Below are 27,244 nucleotides of genomic sequence, written 5' to 3'. Positions count from 1 at the left end.
AGACTTCCAAAAATACCCTGTTATTTCTTAGGTAACTCCACTGTTAGAGACTCATTAAATGCTTCCATTACAACATAATCTCTTGCATTGAGCAGTTAGTGCATAGTGTAACTCCACCAGCAGGTGTTTAACTGTTGTATTCCCACATAATTAATCACCTGTTCACAATTTATAATCTTCTGATTCATACGAGTGGAAGTATAAAGAAGTTTATGATTGTAATTTTTTCCCCTCATTGTTTCGTCATGCAACCTATTGCCTCGCCTCTCTTCTCTTTTATGGCTATGAAAGATTACAAATATCAATGCAGAGAGAGAGGAGTAAACGCAGGAGAGGAGGAGGGAGAGAATTGGCTTAACCTCTTTTCTGAGGGTAGTCTCTAAACTTTAAAGTGTTGGGCCCCTGTTTCAAGTTTGGACAGAACTGAAACATGTAGGTCGTATGACTGAAAAGCATTGAACAACTTGGACTGCAGTACTAACTTAAGTGAGTAACCTTTACTTTTACATCTTTCTCTGAAGGGTTTAAGGCTTTGGATATATTTGTTTTGATATTACAAATGTATTGACTTTTAAATTAATCTGTTGCTGTGATTCTAAGATCGTATTTGGTTTTCAATCATTTTGCAAGTGGGGGCAATTGTCATTTATGATAGTGGAGTGAAAATAGGGGCCTAGAATGTTGGGAGAACAATGAAAGCAAATTGTGGCCTGTTCCTTGCAATTATTCACTGAGTCTTCTTCTTCTCACAGCTCTGGGACTTGCTTTACAAGCTGCGCTTCGTGCTCACCTATATTGCACCCTGGCAGATTACATGGGGCTCTGCGTTTCATGCATTTGCACAACCATTTGCTGTTCCACGTATCCTTTTGGGTTGCCTGCGCAGCACTTTCAATATAGTGCTTTTGTTGCTGGATGTTATACTTCATGGAAAGAGAACAATGGGATAAGGAGGGTGGGGTGCCATTTGTTGGGTTTTGATTACTTGACCGTAGGAGCACTTAAAAGAATGTCAGGTGCGTATTTAGTGCTTATGGAATTTGAGAGCTCTGAGTCCATGCCCACCACAGCAGTATCAGCGTCTCACTGAGCCAGCCGGAGTGCATCAACCCTGCTCACATAGTTGAGGCAAAAGCTAACCCCAAATATTAACCTCGTAAAGTTTTCTACTGGGTCTTGATCCCAGCACTGTAACATGTATTTATAATATTAATGTTACGTTCTTATTCCCCATGTAATGGCTTATTTATCCATCCTCCTTATATTAATATTAAGTCCTCACTCAACCCATTCAGAACTTCTTTTGCTATGCAGCAAATCAGGTTGCATACATAATAGGGTAGTTCATTGCATATGTTAATTTACTTGCACACAGCTACACACAGGAGTGCTTGTTCATTGCCAATATTGGTTTTCTGGGAAAAGTATGGGAATGGTGTATGCAACAATCAACCGACTGCACAGCAAGGAACACAAACATATGGGTGCAGGTGGCAAGGGCTTCAGATGCAGGAGTTGCAAGAATGCCTGATGAACTGTCAAGTGGTGTTCCATAAACCTTGTGCGAAGATGACCATTTTTGTGAGATTCTGGCGGAAAATGGGAGCTTTTTAGTAGCAGATCATAAGACCTAAAACTGTGTAGGATTACATGGAAAAGGAATGTGTGGCAGAGGCCAAATTGTTACGTTTTGCAAGACGATTGGGAGGGCGCTTTCCTCGAAAATTGCGATCGGCAGCAATGATGTATAGAACTGAAAATGGCCTTGAGCTTGCAGATACAACTTAAGCTTTTTATTTTCATTAACGATTACGGGGTACATTTTGGTACAAATGTCATTTTTAGAGTCTTCTAAAATGATAATGAAATAAGTTTGATGTATTGTAGTATAAATTGGATGACACAGTAAGGGTACCATTTGAACTCAGTGCTACCCCTACTGGGGAAAGATGGACATCTGCCAGAGTAGAAGTAGTTCTGAGACTGGCCTATAACATGCTTATTGTTTTATGCGACAAACACCAGTTCTCAGGTTTTTGCATCCACATTAGTCCCTGCCTCTTCAAATGTATGCAGTGCCGCCCCCCACCCCTGCATGTGGTGTGAATGGGTTCCTGCGAGCTGCCTTAACAAGAAGCAGGAAGGGCATGGCCCACCTCTGAAGTTTTCTTCTAACATAGATTGTATAGCATGTACTGCATGAAGCTTTGCAAACTCCCTTCATTGAAAACTGCAATATCTTTGGCAGTAGCACTAATTGATTCTCTCTTGCACATAAAACAGACCGAGAATGAGCAGTAGTGCTGCAAGAATCTCTCCTGCATAATAACATCTACAGCCAGTCATTGCTGGGAAAGCTTTTACGTAGTAGGGTGTAAATATTTTTCAGTCAATCAATTTTCAAAATTGGCAGGAATGCAGAAGGAGTATGCTTAAATCGACTCTGGGACAATTGGGGACGAAGGAGGAACGTTTACCCTGAAAAATGTATTGTACTACGTTGGAATGGTGCTTTTACGCAACACATTTCAGAAACCTGTTCAAAAAAGATATGGAATTTGCAGTCAATTCTTTAATCAGACATATGAAATACTTCAATACGTGTCAAGTTGCAAACAGTACACAATTGCATTTTGCAATGCTTTGTCATGCTGGATGTTGCGAAACATAATGAATCCCGAGATATGACACAACAACATACTGTAGGTACTGTCTACTTGTGCCTCCCATATAATGAGGCATGTCGCACATTATGTGGGGAGCATGGCCTAAGCATGGAGTTTTGCTGCTGAAGTTCTCTCAGACCTTTATAATGACCTGCCTTAATCCAATCTCATTTAATTTGCATGATTTGTTAACTGTCCTAAACTTCTTCTTTAACATGAAATGATTACTCATTCCAGTGCATGTTGGGAAACACGGAATATAATAGATAGTGGGAGGAGTCACAAAAGGGCAAGTAATCTGATAGTGAATGAACGTATTATTTAGATGACATAACATGCCAAGCTTGGCCTCCTCTGACAGCCTTTATATCCCTTAGGGGCTTCATGTTTAGCTAATAGGTCCAATGCGAGATGTTGGTAACACAGATATGCAACTTAGCTTGTCCTTCAATATCTGTGTACGACAACCAGTCAAAAGGTTAGAATCAGACCTTTTAATTAAAGCATACAGAAGGGGAGTAATTTTCCGCAAAGCACTATATAAAAACATGATTATTAACACCAGATCACCTTACAATGTCCTCACAGAACTTCTGATAATTAGTGCTAGTCTACAGCTTTGTCACCCAACCAGATATAAATTGAGATATTTATTTATTGCAGTCTCAATGGTCAACTAAGACCTTATACAGTTTGCACTATAGGATGTTCTGATCCATCAATTCTGAAGCATTTACTATAATCAGGTGGCTGCAGTTCTCCAGCATGGGGTCTGGCATGGATTGACATGCTCATGAATATTCCCCCGTCGTCAGGCTGGGAATCTTTAGTTAAAAAAAAAAAAGTTTAACCTTTGCTTGAACACTGTATTTCTCCTTTAAACCAATCATTGTACTCTGGATCATACTGCTCCCATCCATTGACAGTCCCCACCCATGATGGGCATCTTCATATTTTTACTGCACGCTTCAGTTTTGGGAGACCTCTTAGTGCTCGCTGAGCTTTTTTCCTAATATTTCGAGTTTTTGAGTAGAATGTGAACATTTTTGACAGTTTATGGGATTTATCGTTCGACCGCAGGTGACTAGCAACAGCGGGGATCCGCTTTCAGTGAAGATCAAGCTAAATCAAGGATTTTTCATCGGATCAGAGAAGGCCCAGGCTCTGGCCTACTTTGCGCCTTTTCACCATGACCAAGGAGAAGAGATTCCTCTTCAAACTCTGCAGGAAATGTTGACTAAGAAACGTTTTCATGGAGGATTGACACCACAAATGTCTTTAATGCCTGCATTCCGAACATGACGAGGGAAGCGAGGTCTGCCGTGGGTTTTCGAAAAAGGCCAAGAAGGACTGCTACAACAGGCTGGTGGCGTGGTTGAAATCGGGTAAGGCCTCTGAATCGGTCTCTGGGCATGGTCATGCTTCCGCCAGGGCCGGCCGATTCCACAATCAATCTCCCTCAGAAAAGAGGTTAAGGTCCTTTAAGGATGCCCCATGCATGGGGTCCAAAAGAAGGCAAGGCAGCACGACACAGATCGCAATGCATTTGCTGCTGCTGCGAGTGCAGGCTCGGGAAGGACGAGGTAGCCATCACCAACCACATCCACGATCAGCCTACCGGCGAGGGGGGTCCTCTCTAAGAGAATATTTTTGACCCTTTTGAAACTCTGCTTGACATCGGTGGACAAGGCGAGGAAGGAGAAACCCAAGGGGTCCCTTCTCTGCCTCCATCGGCGTCTCAACCAGCCAAGACAACACCATCATAAACAGCCACAACTGCATCGACAACGACTGTTGTTGCCACCCGGTCGGCCACCCCGTTGACGATCACCACTTCTTCAAAAGAAGGGCAGACCGCAAGGGTGGTGTCCACAGCGACGGCTGCTCCGTGCGTGTCCCTACCGGCACGACGAGAGGTAACGGCCTCGGCTTTGGAAAGGGACAGCAACCCCGTCCCCCCAGAAGTCTCAGGAGGGGGTAAGGAGTAATGCTTAGACAACCCCTATGAAGGGTACAGAACAAGGGGCTGAACCAAGCGTGCCTGGGCACGTTTATACTAGCTCCGGTGAGGGTGACTACCTGCCCTAGGGCTACTATTCGGACCGCAAAGGGGGCCAGGGACACTTCTTGGAAGGTGGGTCAACTCAGAGTGAACTCTCATCTACTTCTTCAGAAGAGGCATACCAGCCCGGAGGCTCCTTCTCTCATTCCTCCTAGACCTTAACCCTGGTATTTTTTATTGGACATTCTGACCATGCTGCACACGCTGGTATCAGAGATTCAGCAGATACTGCCGCCCACACCAGGCCCTGCTCTGTCTAGAAGTCCTCCAAGACCCCTTTCCGGAAGTCCTTCTAGGCACAAACACAAGTAAAAGCACCCTACTGGCCCAGGGCACCAACTGACCCCACCTCCACCTGAGGATGTGACCCGCAACAGGGGATACTGCTACTCGCACAAACACAGGAACAGATACAGTGGCTACGGCGACCGACCCTGACTAGACTGATGACTTTGTGCCAGCATACGGCGAGCCAGCTCCATGATGTCCAGAGCCTCGGAACTCTTTCAAATGGTGCCTGAGGAGACGAAAAAGGAAGGGTTCCTTTACCAATGTCTCAAGTCCAGGCAGAGGACCATCATGTCCGTTCCTTTGTTGGACGATATTTGGGATGACTGCCTAGCACTGTTGAAGAATCCGAACCCCGCCCAAGCGGAACAGACCCGAGAAGAAATGCAGATTCCCGGACTCAGCCTCCAAGTGCCTGATGTCCCAGCCTTCAGCTCACTCTGTGGTCTCGGCCGCGACCAGGAAGCACTCTGCGAACCCGTTGTGCTCGTCTATGGTACCCATGGACCAGGAGGGGATGAAGCTGGACTCTATGGGGAAGAGAATTACCTATATTTGGCTGCCAGCACCATTAAGGGAACTAATGCCCTAGCCATTGTCCCGATACGATAGTGAGCTATGGTATAAACTGGGTCCTATTCTGGACTTTGGAAGCTCTTGAACTGTTCCAGGAGGGAGAAGGGGCCTCAGACCATGCCATCACAGTGGCAGTGGACATCACAGACATTAAATTCCGTCAGATGGGAAACGGAGTGTCTCTTCATCAGCAGGGATGACCGAAAGCCACCAACTTCAGGCCAGACGTTCAGTCTAAGGTGCTGAACATGCCATTTGTTGGGAAAACCCGTTTGGCAAGACTGTCAATGAGTGTCTTCAAATCAGACTGACACAGAGACAGCACATTTGCTGGGCACCCTGCATCAACGTCGGTTGTCCTTTTGGTCCTCAAGGGGAAAACCCAGCAGGTCCTCCAAGGGCTACACCACCCCTTATCGACAGCCTTCCTGCTCCACGATGCAAGTGGCGTACAGAGGGCACTCACAGACATACGGCAGGGATGGCCTACAGTTTGGACATTGTTTACCTTCGGAGTGTAAGGACATCCTGGCCAAGGCCAGGGCCTCTTCAACGTTGACATGCTACGGCCATAAGTGGAAGCGGTTCTCTTTGTGGTGCTGGGCTCAGAAGATTACCCCTCTGCCTGTCACGGCCCTGTAGCTCTTGCCATACCTGCTTTCCTTGGCCAAGGCTGGACTGGGAACAAGAATGTGTGTAGAGGTGCACACCTAAAGATAGTTATATAATTAAATTCTAGGGAAGAATTGTGTTGGAAATTCGAGATTGTTTAGGTGCTCCCAGTTGAACCTTCGCTACAAGGTCTAAGGTATGTGAACAAGAGGAGGGAGTCCCTCAAAATAGGGATAAGACCTGACCATGTCTTACAGCAATGCTGCCTGATTTCATTCAATCGCAATCAAAACAAGTTCAACCAAGTGCTGACTGGCTCATGCCTCTACCAAGGTACACCTGGCCACCATATCCCGTTACGCCAGGGCACTGGGTACACCTTATCTGTGGTTGCACAGACTTGTCAAGGAATTCCTTAAAGGACTCTTCAGGACTTTTCTGCCGGTGAAGGCTCCTGCCCCAGCTTGGGAGCTCAGTGTGGCTTTAACTGAGCTCATGAGGGTTCCCTTTGAGCCGATGCATCAGGCCCAGCTCAAATTTCTACTGTGGAAGACGGCTTTCCTCGTGGCGTTAACCTCGGCCAGGCAGGTCGGGGAGATCAAGGCCATGTGCTGCAAGCAGCTGTGCTCGTCATTCCACGCTTCAGAGGTGGTACTGCATACACCCCCACCGTTATGTCAAAGGTACAGCCGGAGTTCCACCACAACAAGCCTTTGGTGTTGCCTGTCTTCTTCCCAAATCCGTCGTCGCCAGCGGAGAGGGCCTTGCATTTGCTGGACGTTGCTCATGCCTTGACATTTTACATGGCATGCACAAAGAGCTTTCGGAAGACTTCTCAGCTGTTCGTCAATTTTATACCTGTGAATCGTGGAAAAGGCTTGTCGAAGGCTTCCACCCCCAGATGGCTCTCCGGTTTCATCATGCACTGTCATCGTCTGGCTAGCAGGCCTCTGCCTGGACTGCCGAGAGCCCACTCCACCAGAGCCATTGCAACAACAACAGCGTTTCTCTCTGGTGTGCCCCTGCCCGACATCTGCAGGGCTGCTACATGGAGGTCTACAAACACCTTCACAAGGTTCTACTGCGTCGACAGGGATTCCAGCGAGGAGTCCCCAGTTGGCCAAGCGGTGCTACACAACCTGTTCACTTGAGTTGTCTGTTCCAGGGGTGAGTGTTTATTGCTTCTGTTGAGCCTTGCCACCTCCTGTGGTTGTGTAAATGTAATTGTTATTCATGAGCATGTGAATCCATGCCAGACCCCATGCTGGAGAAGGTTTGTTACTTACCTGGAACTATTGTTCTCCATCCTGGCTCTGGCATGGATTCACATGCAAACCCTCCCTCCTTCCCCTCTGTGGCTCTTCTTGGTTCATACTGCCACTTTACATGCTTGCCAAATCTGAAGATGGCCACCAGGGTGGAGCTTAGGGAGAGAACTGTCATTGGATGGGAGCAGTATGACCCAGAGGACAGTGATTGGTTTAGAGGAGAAATACAGTTTTCAAGCTAAAGTGAAACTGTTTTTTCTTTTATAGTGGATTCCCAGCCTGACGGGGAATATTCATGACCATGTGAATCCATGCCAGACCCATGCTGGAGAACAATAATTACAGATAAGTAACTTAAACCATATAGAGAGACTCATAGACCAATTAGAATAAGATGGGTTTTAATTATGGGCCAATTAAGCCAGGTGCATAAATAACCAGGACCCTGAAAACCTGGTCAGAGAGAAAAATGCAAGCTCATAGGTCATAGTTTGACGGTGCTAATTGAGAGGTCTGTACATCACTGTTTATGTGCACCAGTAAAATGTATAAATACGTTATTCAGTCAGAAATTGGGATCAGTGGAAGTGAGTTGCGCATGTTGGCATTTGCTCCATTACTGGCATCACTTCAGAGTTAATTTTCAGTTGATTTCTTATAGTTCCCCAAAATCTGTGCTCTGTAGCGTTACATGAACAGCACTGTAATTATTTCACCATGCTCAATGCTCTTCATAACAGCCAAGAGCTAATTTTAACAATGTATTTTCTCCATGTCACTTTTCTGATTATGCCCAAATACCTCTGGTCCCATGAGTGGCATTTCCTGCACATGCACCCACTGCATTTATCTTCAGTCTTTCACAGGGCTGGGCCTTGGCACTTCCTGACAATCTTAAACCCACAGAATCCCTCAACTATCTCTGTATGGAAGGCCTTGGGAGCCAGCTCTGCTGCTTATGGAATGGGTTCTGAAATGCAGGAGGGCTGCCTTTTATCTCTAAAGAGTTCTGCCTGTGATCACCTGAAGGCAAACTTCTCTGATTATACAGTGGGTCTGAGAGCCTTCCTCTCTGCTCTACAGTAGTTTATTTTAACTTTAACAGGGAGTGCCACTCTGCTGCTGGATGCAAGTGGTTTTATTTCCAGCAAAATTAATTGGCCTTTCCTCTTGTTAACATGACGCACGTGCCCTTCTATTCAGTACACCCTAAGCGAGCACTGTGTTCACCATGAGGATAGCAACAGGAGCATGGTAGGACATGACCAAGGTTCCAGGGTGGCTCAGAGTGGAGACGTGGCAGTTAGCCAGCAAATAATTGGTCCATGACTGAGACAATGGCAGTGGGGGCAGTGGTCCAAGGATGTCCTAAAAACACAGATTAGGTGGAATAGCAGGAAGACTCACCACCCCGAAGCACTTGGGCCCAAAGGATTTGCCAGGAAGATGTCCCATGATGAATAAGCGATGCCAGCTAGCTAGAAAGACTACAGAAAGCGAAGGAAGAGCCCAGGATGGAATTCTACCAGTAGAGAAAGAGCAAGGAGCACAGACACCAAGGAGCCTGGGTCCAGCTAATATGTCTACACAAGCAAATATCCTCAGCAGCAGCCCATCTCTAGCAGTAGTCTTCCTAGAATTGAGGTGTAGAATCTGAGAATTGCATAGGTCCTTTCAGTGTAATACATTCACTCAGGGCTAAGCCACCCCTCCAATCACCTCACAGGCAACTACACTAAGGTTTTGCCAGCCAACCAATTAGGCTGGCCCTAAACTCCACTATACACACCGGCCCATTCAGACTAATAGACTGTAGACTAATCTGATATCAGGAGGGCTCTAAAACAGTGAGGACCAGTTTCAAGAAAAACAAAGGGTGCTTTTGTAGGGTCTGGATGATCTTACATCAGCCAAATGTTCATTTTGGCTGTGCGTTGTGGTTCACAGAGAGAAAAGGATGAGTCAATACAAAATGGCCAGACGTTGGCTTAAAAAAAATAATTAGTGCCCCAATTGCTACTGTATTAAGTGCATTGGACTACGAATGAGTAAATGTGACTACAGCCTTGGTATAGCCGCTATCCAGTGATGATAGAGAATAGACTTACAGAGAATGCTATAACAGAGAAACAGAGAAAAAACATCGAACATTTAAAAAAAATAGATATCGGGATGGGGGAAAACGGGTGGGAATGGGTTTGAGTTGGTTTAAGCACATAGAGAAACAGGTTTTTTTTGGGGAGGGGCAATTATTTTTTCACAGTTATTGTTTTCGCTGAAAAAGCATTATCTGTTTTGTATTCTCTGTAATCAAAATGAACCGTATAGCCAAAATAAATCACAGCTTCCACCATTCAGGTGGGCATTAGTACCACTTAATGAAAGTTTAAAAACAAAGGAAGACAATATAGACGAACCTGTAAATTCAGAAGCCAGGACCCCTCAAATGTAATTCTGCTCTAACGATTGGGGTACCTTGACCTATCTGGATAAGCAATGTGTTTTTTTAATTGCCTCCAGAATGGTGATTTCCACTAGAATTGACTGATTAGTTCCTCTTCACAGAGACCCCTACATTCCTTCTGTTTATCACTCCATTTTATTATAGATCTCCGACACACCTATGAGCACGGATATAGCATTTACTGCAGGATGCTCCAAGAGCTACCTGGCAGGAAGCATTCTCACTACAAGGACTAAAGTCCCCTTGGAGGTGAGTAGGATTCTTCCTTGCTGGCAAGGTTCCATGTGTCGCCAACAGTGCTATCTGGAATAAACACATATCTTCTTGTAGACCACTGTCTCCACAGGTGTCAGTATTCCCTGGAGGGACTGCAAGAGTTAACTCTGTCTAAGGTATGCTGCATAAGCTCAGCTTTCAGAAGATGCATGCTACTTGTTCAATGAAGTCTATAAAAGCGGTCTCTTTACCCTCACCCTTTGCCTCTGTGTCCATTGTGATTGCAGAGAAATGCCTAGTCTGCCTGTGCCTAACTGCTGCTGTCCTCACCCAAGTTAATTCCATGGCACTCTACTTCCTGTCTGCCAGCATAATGTTTAACTACTGGACCATCCGCTTGGGGCAGTCAGAGGGTCCCTGGGGAACCTGGGCACCTGAGTGGGTAGGAGGAAAATTCCAAGTAGTACTTGTTATTGCTCTCTTCTTAGCCCAACTGATTCCATTCTGTTGCTGCTGTCCCAGCCCTTAAAGCCGCTGCCTCACATTTGAGAGAAGACTCTGGTCATATCCTTTCGTGTCCAGCACAGATGGTCTCAGACAACTTTGCTTTCCGAGCCCCTTAGTTACCTCTCAGGGTTTGGTTTGAAGCTGAGAGGATTGGTACCGGCACACATTAGTTACTGCGGAGTATTGCGAGTCAAAGCCTGAGACATGCCGGTCCTCTTTAAAGCTATAGTGAGAGAGGTCATTCTTGTAACACTGCTCCTCCACTGGCACATCTCAGGCCTCCCTCACCTCAACCTCCTCCAAAGTTTACCTCACACCCATGGGACACAGCTCTGCTAATTGGTCCACCTATGCCTGTGTCTGCTCAGAGACAGGACCCTGCAGAAGATCCTGCTCTGTGGTTGGATCCAGACTCTGGTAACTTAATTGGACCAAGGTGACCGGGATGATCTTACCTCTGTATGCTCTTTCCATGTATGAATTTTGGCTGTCATGAACACTTTCACTTAGTGAACCCTTCATCCCCTCTGTCAGAGACTTGTATTGGCTATGTTTCTTTACTCAAGAACAGACAAATTTAGAGTTCTCCAGCATTGGATAATAATAACTTATTTATATAGTACTTCTATCTAAAGCCCAACATTTGTATATGCAATTATTACTACCCAATCAAAATTTGTACTCACTTTATTGACCTCGGAAGGATCAAAGGCTGAGTTGAGTGTTCCAGGATTGAAACCTGCGACCTGCAGATCCCAGCAGCGAGCGCTTAACTCACTGATCTATCTTACTGGAGCTTTCATGGATTCACATGCTGTTTAAAAATTTGCCGTCATCGGTAATGCCTGTTCAAGGCCTGCTCAACTGTTCACCTCAAGAATGTGTACATTGAGGGATCACCTTCATGAGTAATGCCTCTACTCTCTGTACACAGACCACGATTTGAACAACTGCACCATCTGCCAGTCTTTCTCTTTTAAGACCTGCAAGGACTGCCGTAGGAGGTTGTTACGCTTCTTCCAGGCCCAGCAGACCCCTTGAGCGCACCCCCTCATCAGAGCTAGAGATCCCATGAGGAATCTTCCAGCAAAGAGAGGGCAAAAAAGGGACATGGATCGCATTCTCTGGCTTCTCCTTCGTCGATGGCTTAGTTGACACCTTTGTCCATGCCTATGGTCACCTTGGTGACTATTACAGCAACAAGAGCACATTCATCATCAGTTAAACACTCCACTTCAGAGAAGTGCCCCTCATCCACGACTACGACTCCTCCGTCTTCACCATCCTCGTTGACGGCACACGGACGGCCAACGTTTTCGTTGTTGATGGCAGCAGCGGCTACCATCTGTTCAAGGTCTGCACCTGCTCCGTCTACAACCAAGTCAATCCCAGCCAACTCGATGTCTAAGATAATTTCGTCTACACCAACCACCCTGTCATCTAGACCCACTCTGTCGCAAGCACATCCTTGTCGACGACCAAGTCTGTTGGTTAAATCTTTTCCAAATGGAATTTCAGTAGACCGTGAGGTCCCGTCGGCAGTGTCATACCTTCCCAGGACAACACATGCATAGCCTTTGTTTACACTGGCCCCATATGCACCAACTGCTGTTCCGTGCCCCGCTATGGGCCCCCCTGAGCAGATACTACAACAGGGAGATGAGTTTTCCGTAGATGATGAAGGCATGAAGGCGGTGTCCTTCCACCGGTTAGTATGCCACCACCAGTTCCTCCTAACCCGGTGCCTTCTCAACTGGAACCTTCTGCTCACAGGACATGTCCATTGATATTTTGTCAAACCTACTAATGTTGGTTTCCGAGCTTCAGCAGCGGTTCCCAGCACCACTGTTGCCTCCTTTCTCGCATCCCTGAGCTTTTCCTGTGAAAGGAGGTTTGATTCCCCCAAGGGTTCCGCATCTACCACCAGCCATTTGCACGGATACCGACACTGATGCCGCTGATGCAGATGAATATCCTTCGATGGTTCCCCACACACTAACTCTACTGATGAGTTTGAGGATCTGGTGCTAGGTAATGAAGAGTCAGCGGATCTACCTCCTAGAGACTCCCCTATAGACGAGATTGGATCTTTTTATGCTCTCATATCGTGGGCAGAGAAATTATTTGATCTTTTCCCAGAGGAGGGAGTCAGTGGTAGCCATGCCCATGCTAGATGATATTTGGGAGGAAGGCCTTGAGAAATCTGTTCTCGGCGCCACCCAAGAAAGATTGCTTTGAGAAGAAGTAAAAGGTCTGGAATTCTGCAGCTGAACACCTCCACACTCAGCCCAGCCTTGACTCTGTCGTCTCTGCAGGTGCCCGGAAAAACACTCTGCAAAACCTTCATCCCCTTGTATGGTGCCCCCAGACAAAGAAGGCAAGCAAATGGACGCTATTGGCAAGTTAGTAATGTCTACAGCTGCTACAACCATCAAAGCTGCAAACTATATGACAATTGCAAACTATATGGCAATTCTCTTCCACTACGACTAGGAGCTCTGGTTCAAACTGGGTCCAAAGCTTTTCTTTCTACATGATGGTAGGCGTGAGGAGTCGCTGGTGCTTCTGCGTGAGGGTGAGTGAAGCTGCATCAGACCAAGCCATCTCCATTGCTGTGGACATCGTAGATACAGTTTTCAGCTAGATGGGTAACTAAGTTATGTTACGCCTTCAAGGGTGGATCAAAGCCACCAAACTCCGTCCGGAAGCTCATTCGAAGGTGATTGACATGCCATTCAACGACGTTGATCTATTTGGCAAAAAGGTGGATGAGACCCTACAGGCCATGAAGGCCAATACGGATACCGCTTGTTCATTGGGTACTCTACAACAGTGATGACAGTCCTTTCGTTTAGGGAAAGCAAGATTTCAAAGGACTTTGAGGGATTATAGATCCTTCTACCGTCGGCAGATGTCCTGCTCTAGCAACACCCAAGAGGTTTACAACCAGAGATCGCAAGCATTTCGGGGAAATCAGCAACAACGTGCCATGGCATTTCCTCTAGAAGCCATGTAGGGGGGTGGCTCCCCAACTTCGTTGCGCAGTGGAAGTCAATCACCACCGGCAAATGGGTGTTATCCATCGTTCAGCACGGCCATACCCTGAAACTCATTGCGCCTCTCCCCACCATTTCTCCAGTGCGAAAGGTGGAAAAACACCTGCTCCTGCAAGAAGTGCAGTCCCTCCTAACAAAGGGAGCAATTGAAACCGTACCACCAGATACGTTCTGGTAAGAAAGCAGTCAGGAGGCTGGAGGCTCATTTTGAACCTGATAATACTCATCAAATTCCTCAAGTCTGAAACCTGTTGCATGGTGACGATCCAGAACATCTTGGGCCTGCTGCAGAAAGGGGATTTTTCTCCTCTCTACGCCTCGAGGATCCATACTTCCATATCCCCATTCATCGATGGCACAGGCATTTTCCTCGCTTCAAGGTAGCAGGAAACATTTCCAGTTCAAGGCCTTGCCCATCAGCCTAAACTCAGCTCTCTCAGGACTCACCAAATACCTTGCGCCCATGGCAGCCCGCTTCTGGCATTCAGGAATCCATGTTCATATCTGGACGACTGGTTGGTTCAGGCCCCATCACTTCCATTAGCGGCTCAGAACACCAATGCTCGACGCTATGCTTGACGTCACTCGGTTTCTCAGTGTACTTTGCGAAGTCTTCCTTAAAACCATCTCAGAAATCGCTGTTCTGGGGCTCACTACCTTAGCAACACCCTAGGGTGTGTTGCCACGCCTTCAGAGGAGAGGGTGGTTTCCATCCTAACCAAGGTTCTCCAGCTGTCAAGCCTTACGATTGTTTCAGTCCGCTCTCTCAAGTCCCTCCTGGGAATGATGTCCTCCTACATTCCATTAATTCCACTCTTCAGGAGTTGCTGGATGCGCCTTGGCAGCAGATCTCAGGGTCCTGGGAGGAAAGACTGCATCTCGCGTGTCCCTTTCGCAGCTCTCTCCAACTGTGCAGTCATAGTGTTCACCTCATTCAGGGTGCGCCTTTTGGTCTTCCAGATCAGTCACCATGGATGCTTCACTGGAGGTTTGGGGAGCTTTAAGAAACAAGGATCAGCCACTGAGTTTTTGTTATTGAGGGGCTGATACTCAAAATGGGGTATTTAACAATGTGAACAAAAGGATAGAGTATACAGCTACCCCTCCCTCCTGTGAACAGGCCTCGTAGTCCCTCTCTGACTAGTGCAGATGTAGAATAAATGCTGCACTGTGCAACGCTCCCCCATCTGGTTTAGAAAACCTAATAAATTAGACAATTTGGCCATTGTATAAAAGAAACTCAAAAGACATATACAAAATACATTGATACATAAAAACACTTAGGAGTGTGGGGTTAGTGGGAGTGTATTCTTATCTAGGCTCTATTTCCGCTTTAGGATGTTATCTATTGACTGTTGGCGACATGTTTCAGCCCTTCTTATGGTGATTCGCACATCCAGGCGATCATCTGTTTTGATATTATTAGGCCTTCATCAGGACGGTAAGTTATTTGTTCTTGAAGCTAATTCATTCATCTAACCCTTTTGATATGGAGAATCTGTGTGTGGAAACAAAACATACAGTAGAGGGGTGTGGGAGCAGTTACTATGTACTGGGTACACACACTCACTGTGGATCTTACACCAGTGAATTTCATGCCAGAAGTCTGTGGTCGCGCGAGGGAAAGTCTCTACACATCAATGTCTTAGAGCTACGAACTGTGTTCTGGGCCTTAAAGTCCTTCAAGCCTCAGCAGCAGAACCGGGTGGTTTGCATCTTCAGGGACAACATGTTCTATATTCGCAAGCAGGGGGGGGGCCTGCTCGCTAATCTTGACAGCGGAAGCCCCAGCATTATGTTCGTGGGCGCTGACACACAGGTTTCTGATTCCCTTCCATCTACCAGGGATCCACAATACGATAGTAGGCTCCCTCAGCAGGGAACTCAGATCCTGCCACTAATGGGAGCTTCATCAAGACCAGATTCTCCAGCTCATCGACAGGTGGGGATATCCAGAGATCGATCTGTTCACAACAGTGACCAACAAGAAATGGCAGAGGTTTGCAAGATGATTTCCCCAGTTTGGGAGCCCAAGAGACTTGTTCTGATTCCTGTTGGAAGGAATGTTCCTCTATGCTTTTCCCCCACCGCCAAGTCCTTGGTGCACTCAAGCAGCAGCACTGCACAATGATTCTAGTGGCCCCGGACTGGCCACGGCCAATTTGATACTCGCACCTGCTTCACCTCTATCTGACCTCCTCTACAGAGATGGCGGGTCCGTCCTACACCACAACCAAGCATGCAGCATGGCTCCTGCAGCCTTAGAGTACTGAGATGTACCGCTACCTTCAAGCTGCCGAGTCATCTTGGCCATGGCACAAGTGCCAGCTACAATGTACTACTACAAAACCAAATGGGTGCTCTTCACGATCTGATGTGCACATTGTCAGGACCTGTTGAGCATTCAGGTGGCAGATGTATTGTCAGACACACTTCTATTAACGTGTATTTAACAGCTATTTCACGTTGTACGTGTTCTCCAGCCATTCCTTCTCCTTGGTTCCGCAGATTGGTAAAATAATTCCTCAGGGAACTGTTTTGCACTTTTCCCCCTGTCTGAACTGCTGCTCCAGCTTGTTAAACACAACATGGTCCTCTCAAAGCTAACGGGCCTTTCTTTCGAGACTCTGCACAGAGCCTCTTTGAAGTTTCTCTCCTGGAAAACAGCATTCCTAGTCGCCTTTACTTCTGCCAAATGGGTAGGCGAACTACAATCCCCTCTCCTTCAAGCCTCCCTATTTGATGTTTCCTCAGTGTAAGATGGTCCTTCGCACAAACCCTTCCTTCATGCCAAAGGTTCCCTCTTGATTCCACCTTAATGAACCCTTGATTCTACCAGTGTTCTTTGGCTCTCCATCATCCCCTGCAGAAGGACCCTTGCATTCCCTGCATATATCTCGAGCCCTCAAGTTATGTGTGGCTCTGACTAAAGAATTACACTAGTCATCACAATTGTTTGTAGCTGTTTGACCTTCCGACAAGGGCAACATCCTTTCAGAGTCTTGCATTGCTAGAGGGCTGCCCGTGTGTGTTTTTTAAAAAAACTTTATTTATTTGTATTTATCGTGAATTGGTTAGACAAACTTTTAGCACAGTACACCAATGTTTAGAAATACACATATCAAGTTAAACATTCATCAAAAGCATTTTGAAAAAATACATTTTACAGTTAAAATTTCATTTATGCTAAAAAGAAATGACTATAATTATTAAACATTTGAGTCGTAAGTACAAAACATCCCTTAACAGCTAAATTCCAAATCAAGAAGTAAGCAAAATCTCGATAAGAATCTGCATATTGTGCGCAGAGGTATATTTATCGCTTTCCCCAGTTCAAGAGTCGAGCCTATTTCTTTGTAACACAGCTATGATCTAAAGATATTAAGATATTAAGGTACAGCTGGCAAAGCCAGTATCTCCTTCCAAATATAAAAGGCAGCTGAGGACCAGGGATTCTGCCCTGTAAAGGTCCCTTCAGAATTGGTCAGTCTCTACGAATTCCTCGTGATAAATCAACCCCATGTATCCTTTATGATATTCCAACTTTAAACTTGAACAGGGGGTTAATAAATACCAGCCGGTTTCAACTGAGACATGGCACAGACGACAGTCTTTCATCGTGGGGGATCTTTGTTCAGCTCCCAGTAGGTTCAAGGGTTGGAAGGGATATTATATCTCGAGTATACGCAGTTTGGTCAAATAAGTGCAGGGAGAGAAGCCTTGCATACAGTACTGTTTGTGTCTTTTCTGTCTCTCCAGTTTTGACATATGATCTGCTGTATTCCATCTCTAGTTTTTGTTTACAACAGTACCACAGCGTTGTGTGTGTCCAGTATCCATTCCACGGATAGGGCAATTTTCTCTAGTTGCAGAAGAGCAGATTTGTGTAATTCCTGTTAAAAGGAATTTGGGTTCCCTTTGCTCATATTATTCAATGTAATCCCAAAGAGGGTGTTTGTATCCTGCCCCAAAAGCCTAATTTGCAGAAAGAGCTTGCACTGTTGTAAGGCCCACAATGACCTAATAGATGGCCACCCCAATTCTCACCTTAATGCCTCTACTGGTACCGTGTTAGGAACACCCAGCATGGAACAAAGTATTTTTCCTTCCATTCCTTCCACTCCACATGGCGATCAGAAAGGGCCCCCAAACCATAGAGTATGTCCGGAATGATACTGTCACGGTAGATGGTCAGTAGACTCTCCACGTTATTTCCACCTTTCTTGGTTGCACATTTTTTTGATGACCAGCCTTAACTATCATAGCACTATAGATTTGTTTGGGGATCGACCTCGAATGACTAAGATATTAGATTTGGAGGTATTGATTGACATGCTGTTGTTGGTTGAAAAGGAAGAGAGTGCATCTATTGATCGCTGAAGCCCTATAGCGCTGTAATCTAATAGTACAGAATCATCGGCATATGTCGGCCATTGCATTTGTTCGCCATCAATGCAAGGAGGGAAGTTACGGGCAAATCTCATCGTAGTCCATTTTGAGCGATGTATAGATTAAATAACAGGGGTGCAAGAACACACCACTGTTTTAGTCCTTGATTTGTTGTCATAGCGCAAGAGATAGACCCCTCCTGATTAAGGCGAATGACATCTGATGTGTCCCTGTGCAACGCTTTTATGTGATATAAAAGGAGCGGATGTAGGCCCCAGCATTGTAACTTAGCCCATAGGAGCGGCACAAGACAGAATCAAATTTAAATGGATTGCTTTTCTCCTGCAGATTCCTCATCTTGATAGATATCCTCGTCCAGCTCTGCTGCTTGGAAACCTTTTCGGCAGGTGTTGTAGTGGACCTCGACTCGGCCGTCGATTGTCGATCCATCTTGATTGGTGCTCAGTGGCCAGCTCCGTAAGTGATGTCAGACGTCGTATATACAGCACGTCACTACGCCCCATGCTTCAGTTCCTTTTATCTGCGCTCTTGCACGCTGCATCAGGAACACGACTTTGAGTTTCACCTAAATTTCTTTTTTTTTAAATTGACTTTGCTCTTCAGAAAACCTTGCTTGTGATGTCAACTCACAGGGTTTCAGTCTTCAAGATGTGCACTGATTGCCAGGCCAAAATGCCTGTGACTGACCCCCATGACATTTGTGGTGTTGTCAGAACGAGGTAAGCCCTCTGCGGTGCCGACTACTCAAGGCAAGAGTGGGAAATTTTCAAAACTAAAATGCTTGAAGTGTTCAGGAATCAAGCTGCTGTAGGTACGGTCCCCCTGTTAGGAAAGATTTCCATTTCATGTGTAATTTTCCATCCAGTTGTGTACCCCCCAACTTTCTTCTGATGTGAAACACCATAGTCTGACTTTACCAGAGGATCCAAGCCTTCTGCTGCACTCCTCTGGGCTTTTTTGCAAACTTTTTATGGGGAAACTGACATGCCCTCAAGACAGTCAGTACTGGGAGACTTTGTTTCCTTTAGTCCTTTCCAATGTTGCAACTTTTCTGCAACATGTAACAAGTGCACAATGTACCTTCCAGTACAGTGCACTTGGGTCTATTAGTCGTTTCCAAAGGCCCTAGATACTCTCAAAGGATTTTTTAGGAGAAGTGTCGATGTGCCTTGGACAGGGCTGGTGGCAGCTTATCATTTTAGCATATTTTTAACGCTTTCTTGCGAGGTAAACCGCGATTACCGTGTTTGGCACAGTTAGATGGCCTGGCTACAAAATGGCCATGCCACAAGGTTTTTTGTCCTGTCCTTTGGCCATCTTGCCCCTTCATCTTCCCCAGGTCGAGCCGACCCGGGTCAGTCCTTATTTGGGCATGCAGTTTCCTGCGAAGCGCCAAGCTTTTGCGGGCTTCTGCATGCCTTGTGTGTGTGCCTCCAGGATGTGGGCTGGAAAGTCTGGTTCCAATACACATCCTGGATTCCAGAGAGTCTGGAGTGCTGTGAATGCCTAGGGCCACCGTGGTCCATGATTGGTCCACATATGGTATGCATGTATGTGAGCAGATCTCCCATTGGGTCCTCTTCGTTTTGGCGTGAAGGAGATTCTGCATAAGAGAAGGCCCCAAACACCCATACCATGTCGATCTCTGGAGTTATCACTGAACAAAGGATAGGATCCAAGTATCCTGAAACTAAGAACCCGAGTTGAGGAACTGCTGGTGACCCACTGAAAGGTTTGGCACCCTGAGCCCGCTGTCGTCCCGTGGCACCCCTCTGCATCCTAGAAGGTCTGCGAAGACGCTTCGCCCCATTGGATTAGTGGGAACAATTATTCTCTGCACCTTCATCAAACCCTGCAAGTAAGCTCTCTCGGAAGTGTCCCTGGGCCAACCAGTGGGATGACCAGCTTACGCAGACTCTTTGCCCTGATATCTCCGCTGTTTCGAGGAGGCCCTCGAAACTTGGTACACCGATAGCTCTGTGTTCACGGCACTCTCACACCGGATTTCGTACACTTGGCGTTCCCAGGTCTGAAGTGAAGTGAATGCGCCAGAACCGGAGTATACGCAGTTACCGTGTCGCCCAGCCATGGTGACAAACTTTGCAGGTGTGCTGCATTTGTGCCCCTCTTGCCCCTGAAGCCTGCTGCAGTGAAACTGGATTGATCCACCGACCAGGAGCTGAGAAATCGCCACTGTCCCATTTGGGAATCATCGCTGTATCTTCATCGCTGAAAGCCACAGAGCCGCCAAATTGCTGCACTTGAACCAAAGTGGACTCGACTGCTGAAGTTTGGTCTGGAGTGCGCCGGGGGTCGGTGAGTAATCGCAACCCTAACCGGTGGCCCCTAATGCCTCCATTTTTATGCATGAGTGGCCCCTGTGGGCCCCTCTCCTTTCCACTGCTAGTGAGAACTATCAACCTATTCCCAACTTTTGGAATTGACTGCCCTCAAGTGGAGACCCTCCTCGAATAGTGGGAACCTATTCTTCATCGCCTCACCCACCTTCCTGAGCTGCTACAGACCCCTGAAGAGACGCCAGTTTGGACTACCGCGTGCACCAGCAGTGCAAGTACATTTGAGCAGTAGGCTCCACTCTTCTTAGGGATTGAACTGCCTCTTAGGAGTGTGTTGGATGCAGAAGGGACTATAGACTATTTGCACTGCCTGTTTCCTTCCCCTTGTAGGTTGTGGACCATTTTGTGCATTAACCCTTTATACCCCATTGGTCTTGTATATATGAATTTAGATAGGATTGTATTGGCTTCAGAGTATTACTGTGATTTGTGTGTTGAAACTCAAAGGCCTTGAAAGAAATGTATTTGTATTTTTAATATATCTACACCTGACTGGGAGTGATTTGTAAGTGTCCTTTACTCTGTGTGCTCATTGAGGTCTTTCAGTCACCCTCACCCCTCCTGAGACCTAGTCCTGAACGCCACCAAGCTACCTTGATTGGTCTGGCTTGTCCAGAAGGTTACCCTGTTCCAAGAAACTACGCTGGCCTTCTGAACCCCTGCCCACCAGGTCAGAGTTCAGAAATCCATCTTAATACCCCCAAAATCAGCAAGCTTTGGCAGCAGAAGCAGTGCTCAGTGCTCCTGACCCCACGCTAGCAATTCCATCGGCGTCAGTGACGCCTTCGCGCTTGATGCAGGCAAAAGCAGGCAAAACGCTGAAACCTCTGGCTTCTCTCCAAATGTTCAGAACGGGTTACTGGACATGCCTTTTGAGGGAGATTTGCTTTTAGGCCAAAAAGCTGATGACTCTTGAGAAAAATGTGAAGAGCCTAAAATTGCTGCTGTGTCGTCGGGTCTAGCTGAGTAGCCAGCCAAGCCTGCCTTCAGCTTTGCCTAAGAGGCAGAGGCTACAGACGGTATGTACTGTATCGCAGGAAGGTGCAGTTCCTGCAGGTCAGGCAGGGGAAGAGGCGTGTCCGCGTCCCAGAATCAAAGCGGCTTAGAGGGTGTCCTGTACCCCACAGGGGCTCCTAGAGGACACCCTCTAAGCCGCTTTGATGTTCCCCTCCCACGACTTACTGGTTGGATGGACGGTCAGCAGGACAGTTGCCCTAGTGGCAGGAGATTACCTCTGGTGTCTGAGCCCTGCAGACAATCCGGTGGGGTTATTGTCTGCCCTTTTTAAATAAATCCACTGGACAGACTCCCACCGCCTCCAATCCAACCCGGGCAGGAGCTCCAGGAAGGACTGAGAGCCCTGTCGTCGAAGGGTGCCGTGGAAGAGGAACCCCCTGATCAGAGAGGGTCAGAGAGGGTCAGGCTGGTATTTCCTGGTACCCAAAGAAAAGAGGGGGTCTCTGTCCCATCTAGACCTTAGGGCTCTAAATACGTTCCACAAGAAAGACAAATTCAGGATGGTGATGTTGAGAGAAATTCTCCACGCTCTCAAACTGGCTGCTGTCAATAGACCTACAGGACACTTCTTTCCATGTGCTGATACATCAAAAGCACAGGAAGTTCCTAAGGTTCCTATAGGGGACAAGCACTATCAGTTCAAAGTGCTTCCCTTTGGGTTGACCCCTGCTCCAAGGGTCTTCACCAATCTCGGGCGGTAGTCGCTGGTTCACCTCAGGAGATTCGGGGTCCATGTATTTCCTTACCTGGATGACTGGCTGATCCGGGGTGGGGGAGTCAGCGGGGCAGTTATGGTTGCATCTAGAGCGCACCTCTGTCCTACTGCACAGGTTGGGTTTCTCCCTGAACCTGAAGAAGTCCCATGTGACACCAGTCCAAAGGCTCCAGTTCATCAGAGCAGTCCTAGACACTCGGATAGGGAAGGCTTTCCCTCCCGAAAGAGAGAGCAGAAAGCATAGCACAGATTGTACATATGTTCCAGAACCACGCATGAGATCCTTTTTGTGGTCTCAATACCTGGAAACCCTCCCAGATCTTCTCAACGTGTCCAACCAAGTTGTTCTTGACCTCGAGTGGTGGGACAACCACAGCAATCTTATGGCAAGGGTACCTTTCTGGCCTCCTTGTCCTCAGACCTGAGTGGTCACGGATGCATCTCTGAAGGATTCAGGGTTGCTCACTGCGAGGACTTGCAGGTGAATGGCCTTTTTTATTAGCGATGGAAGCAAAGTGGCACATCAACAGGCTGGAGTTGTGAGCCATCAACCTAGCCTTGAGGGCCTTCGCCCCGTCTCTCAAAGGGACGCATACCCTGATTCTGATGGACAACATGGTGGCCATGCAGTGCTTGAACAAACAGGGTGGCCTGTGCTCCCGTCCCCTCTGCACAGAGGCGATGCAGCTGTGGTTCTGGTTACTGCACAACTAAATCTCTGTCTCGGCACTTCATCTGGCGGGGACAGATAACAGTTTGGCGGATGCTCTGAGTGGGCAGTGTGCCAGGAAGTTCTGGAAGAGGTCTCATCTCTCTGGGGTACTCAAGCAGTGGATCTGTTCGCCACAAACAGTTTTGCTTGAGGGAATTCCCAGCAAACGGCGCACTGGGGGACGCCGTTCTCGTGGACTGGACTTTCCCTCTCCACTACGCCTTCCCTCTGATTCCCATCATTCCTTGGGTTCTCACGAGATTGAAGAGATTTTGAGCAACCATGATCTTGATCGCCCCGGACTGGGCGAGGAGAACGTGGTACTCCGATCTCTTGGATCTGTCCACCTGACGGGTTGCCTCTGCGTCCGGATCTCCTGGCCCAGTCTGAAGGTTGTGGTTCACCGACCCCTGATTCCCTCAAACCTACATGCGTGGCTCTTGAGAGGATGAGATATGATGACAGGGACCTCCCGAATGAGGGACTTGTGGTGTTGCTGGCTGCACGCAGATCAACGATGAGAAAATGATGCTGCTTGAGTCTTACATGGCCAGTAGTCTATTGTTGAAGGGGTCTTCCCTGTCCTCCTTCACAGTATTTCACACTGTCATCGTATGGCCAGAAGGCCCCTTCCAGGAAGCCCAAGAGCACACTCGACAAGGGCTGTGGCTTTCTACTACAGCTTTCCTGTCTGGTGTTCCCTGCTTTACATCCGCAGGGAAGCCACATGCCACAGGGAAGCCACGTGCCGCAGGGAAGCCTATCCGTACCTTCACAAGTTTCAGATTGCGATAAGGATTCCAGGCAGGAGTCCTGGCTTGGCCAAGCAGTGCTTTGCATCCTGTCCGTGTAAGGTGAGTGTTCTGGAAGTGAGTTGGTTACTTCTTTGCCTCTGCACGTTTCGGTGGTATATAGGTACTGCTGTGTAATCGTATTCAAACAGTATGTGAATCTATTAAAAATCCATGCTGGAGAAGGAAGAAGTTAACTGTAACTCCTGCTCTCATGCATTGTTATATTTCATGAATTTGCATGCGACCCTCACATCTACTTCTCTCTGGCTCATCTTGGCTCATACTGCCACATTACGTGCACTGCCAAATCTGAAGATAGTCTCCAGGGGAGGAGCTAAGGGGACCTTTCTAATTGCCCGTTGGCAGTATGCCCCTAGAATTACTCTAATAGAGCACTAAAGTGACGAGCAGTTTCAAAGTGTAAAGGTAAACTGCTTTAATGTTACTGAAGTTTCCCAGCCTGACAACAGGAAATATTCAAACAGCATGTGAATCTATAAAAGATACCAGTGCTGGAGAACAGGAGTTACAGGTATGCAACATATTCCTACTCCTCCAACCTTTTCGGAGGTCCAAAAATATTTTGTAAGCTGCTCAGCAGCCGACTGCTACCAATAAACGTCTAGATGCTATATTTCTGCGAGTGCCTGATGAAAAGCTGTGTTTGGCAACAAATTTTCCCCTCAAAATCAGATGTGGTGTCTGTGTCCCGGGTCCCAGGTAGGCCTTTTTTCCCATCTGGCTAGCAGGCCCCCATACCCCTTTAATCAATGAAGAGAAACTCCTGGACAGCTAGAGAAAAAGGTTCATACCAACAGTGCCCTTTACATAACTGTTCAACATCAATGCCATTTTGGCAGCATTCAACGTAGGTCTCACGAAGGATATGGCAACATTTGTGGGCGATTTCTCACCAGAGAGAAAAGTACAGTTTTTGGCTGGGCTTTCAGGAGCTAAATTAGTACCACACACATGCTTGAAGCTGCCGCTCGGTCTTGTTTGTATGACCATCAGATGCATTTGTTTAGGTTTCGATGTTCGCTTAGGCACCTGGCTTTCTGAAAGAAATAATCAGAAGGTCCTCATCTCCTGCAAAGTTTGCCCTTGAACAGCCTGAATTTGTTCCACCCCTCAGCAGATGAGGAACGAACAAAAGAAAAGGCAAACAACATCATGGCCATACTTCTCTCTGCTCTCACCAAAACGTCGACTATGCTGTTTGGCTTCTCTCAGAAGGAAGACAGTATGAGCCTCATGTTAGGCAGATTTTGCAAAAGTCCCCTACTTAGGGTTTACGAAGATCAGCTTGTTATTGTAGGCTGGGTTTCCTGTAAGTTGTGCCTAACTCTCAGTTGTAGCTGGCCAATAATCCGGGGTTCAGTGTTAGGAAGGTGGAGGGGTAGTAGTAAATTACAGTTTACATTTGCAAAAGCACACAATTAGGCCTGTCCATGCAATGTGTTACTGGAAAATACTCTTTATGTAAAGTTGAATTTACAAGAAATATCTACATTACCGAAAGTAGTGAAATGAGAGTGTTCAAAATGGTAAGCTGACCCTCTAAAGGACACCAAACAAGCGTCCCGTAATTCATAGAAGGTAATACTTTCAAATACTTTATAAAAGTTAATGATGGTTTCAGTTTGGCCATGGAAAACAACAGGAGCAAGTTAATAGGCCGCTCCCCATTATAGATTAAAATGGTTACAAATGTTCGAAGTCCCAAAGGGAGAAATAGCGAAGGCCTTTTGTGACTGATGTCAAGGAGGTACCACACCAGAGGAGATCCAGCCCATGAATGATTGGCGAGGTCCACAGTAAATTATTGCAGGAATGCTGAAGGAATTGGGTGCTGACCTTCGCAATTGCTGTTTCTAGAAGAAGAGGCTGAGGTCAGAGCCACCAAGCACATAAGAAAGGAACAAGTGATGTGTTAGGAACCAAGACCCTTAAGATGTTGACAAACACACCCCGGGGCGTGGGTGCAGAGGTCGAATCCATCGTCTGCTTTCTATAGGTTGTGGTTCCCGCCAGATAAACTGCAGGCATTCTCTGGCAATGGAAGGACTGGACCAGTGACATAGACCAGGTCAGAGCCACCCCCAGGAGATGGCCCTCAAGCGGGTGGACCAAAGCAATACAGCAGTAAGTTAGCACAGTGTTGAGCCGTCACAACAGTTTCAGTGCATGCTCCGATGAAGACTTTGCACTGCTGGGCAGGACAAAGGAGGAAGGAAAGCTGAAGAGGTCTGACCAGATGAGTCCTGGAATGGATTAGCACTTGTAGATAGCAGAAACCATGCCATCCGGTTGCCGGCTGATCAACAGGGGCTACCACTTATCTGTTGGCTATGCACTTGGTCCAGGAGCTTCATGGGTGCACACAGAGGCTGCAGAAAAGAATATTCTACCGGGCTCATTGGGTCAAGGGTCAATTTTCTTTGATCCTTCAGTGTGATTTTCTTTCATGGTGGGAAGTGCCATTTTGGCGCTAATGACAACATGGACTTTTACTCAAAACTTACAATCTCCTTTATGTGAATGGGATCAGGTTTAGGGTGGGTGACATTATGCTAGATAACTCGAGGGACATTCTTGTCTATTTGCCTGTGGATTTAGGAGCTGTGCAGGCTTACCCTGATTGGAAATGTTGCCAACATTTTGAACAATGCGGATGAGATGTCTGGGGTAGGCCACAGCCCTCCAAGTGTATATCTGGAGACTGTAACAAATCCACGGAATGTGTCCCTTCTGCCCAAGGGGGAGACTAGGCAGGTGAACCTGCTTTGCAAAACCCTCCCTAGGGTGCCGTACAATGCACCTACTTTATATTGTCTTCCATGCATTCTTGTACACCTGCAGTGGCTTCCCCATACCATGAGGCATGGCCCTGCCAGATTATGCTTCTCAAGATCCTTCTGCATGTTGTAACCCTTATGCGCAGTCTTGCACTTTGCATAATCTCACTTCGCACTTACTGTAACTAGCACCTAGATGCTGCTATAAATATAAAAATAAATAAACTATAGCTTAGTGCTAATGGCTCTAAACAAAACTGACCGACAACTTCTTGCTGGATTTTCTGCTGCTGATTTGTGAGCCTCCTTGCGGTCTCCTTCATCGTCTTTATCAGTCGGGAACTGCTGCATCCCCCTGCACTGCCGCCCTGTGTCTTTTCCTAAAAATTACTGTACTGTGTACTTCGTGGGACTAGAATTGGGAGCTCCTGCTGCTTCTTCTGGACACTGAACAACCTTTTTCCTGCTGTTTACAAGTTCTTACTCCATCAGCGGATGCCTTTGATAGGTCCTCTACTGCTGAGGTTTCTTAGGGGGCAGAATTAATGTGCCCGCACCTGCAGTACTGAGTCTTCACCAAAGGTTCTCTCTGGGTAAAAGGATTACCAGTGTGCTACTACTGTGGTGTCCAGCCTTGTGGAGATAATGTTCCTTATCCAGCCATCACCATGAACTCTGCGTTCATACCCTACTTTAAGAACTAGCATTGCAACTATAACTAAATCC

General features: G+C 46.9%; 1 protein-coding gene across 2 annotated transcripts in view; it reads left to right on the top strand.

Moving 5' to 3' along the window:
* The window catches only part of PCNX3 (pecanex 3), a 1,956,057-nt gene that overhangs the window by 1,380,667 nt on the left and 548,146 nt on the right, over positions 1 to 27,244 (top strand). For both annotated transcript variants that reach the window (XM_069644841.1, XM_069644840.1), the window contains one exon: positions 753 to 861. In XM_069644841.1, coding sequence (XP_069500942.1) covers positions 753 to 861 — 109 coding nt within the window. The remainder of the gene's footprint in view (positions 1 to 752; positions 862 to 27,244) is intronic.

The sequence above is a fragment of the Ambystoma mexicanum genome, chromosome 2p (assembly GCF_040938575.1).
Source record: "Ambystoma mexicanum isolate Mex_15411 chromosome 2p, UKY_AmexF1_1, whole genome shotgun sequence".
In the NCBI taxonomy this organism is placed as follows: domain Eukaryota; kingdom Metazoa; phylum Chordata; class Amphibia; order Caudata; family Ambystomatidae; genus Ambystoma; species Ambystoma mexicanum.
Note: the sequence above shows the minus strand (reverse complement) of the source record. Positions and strands in the feature narration are given on the sequence as shown.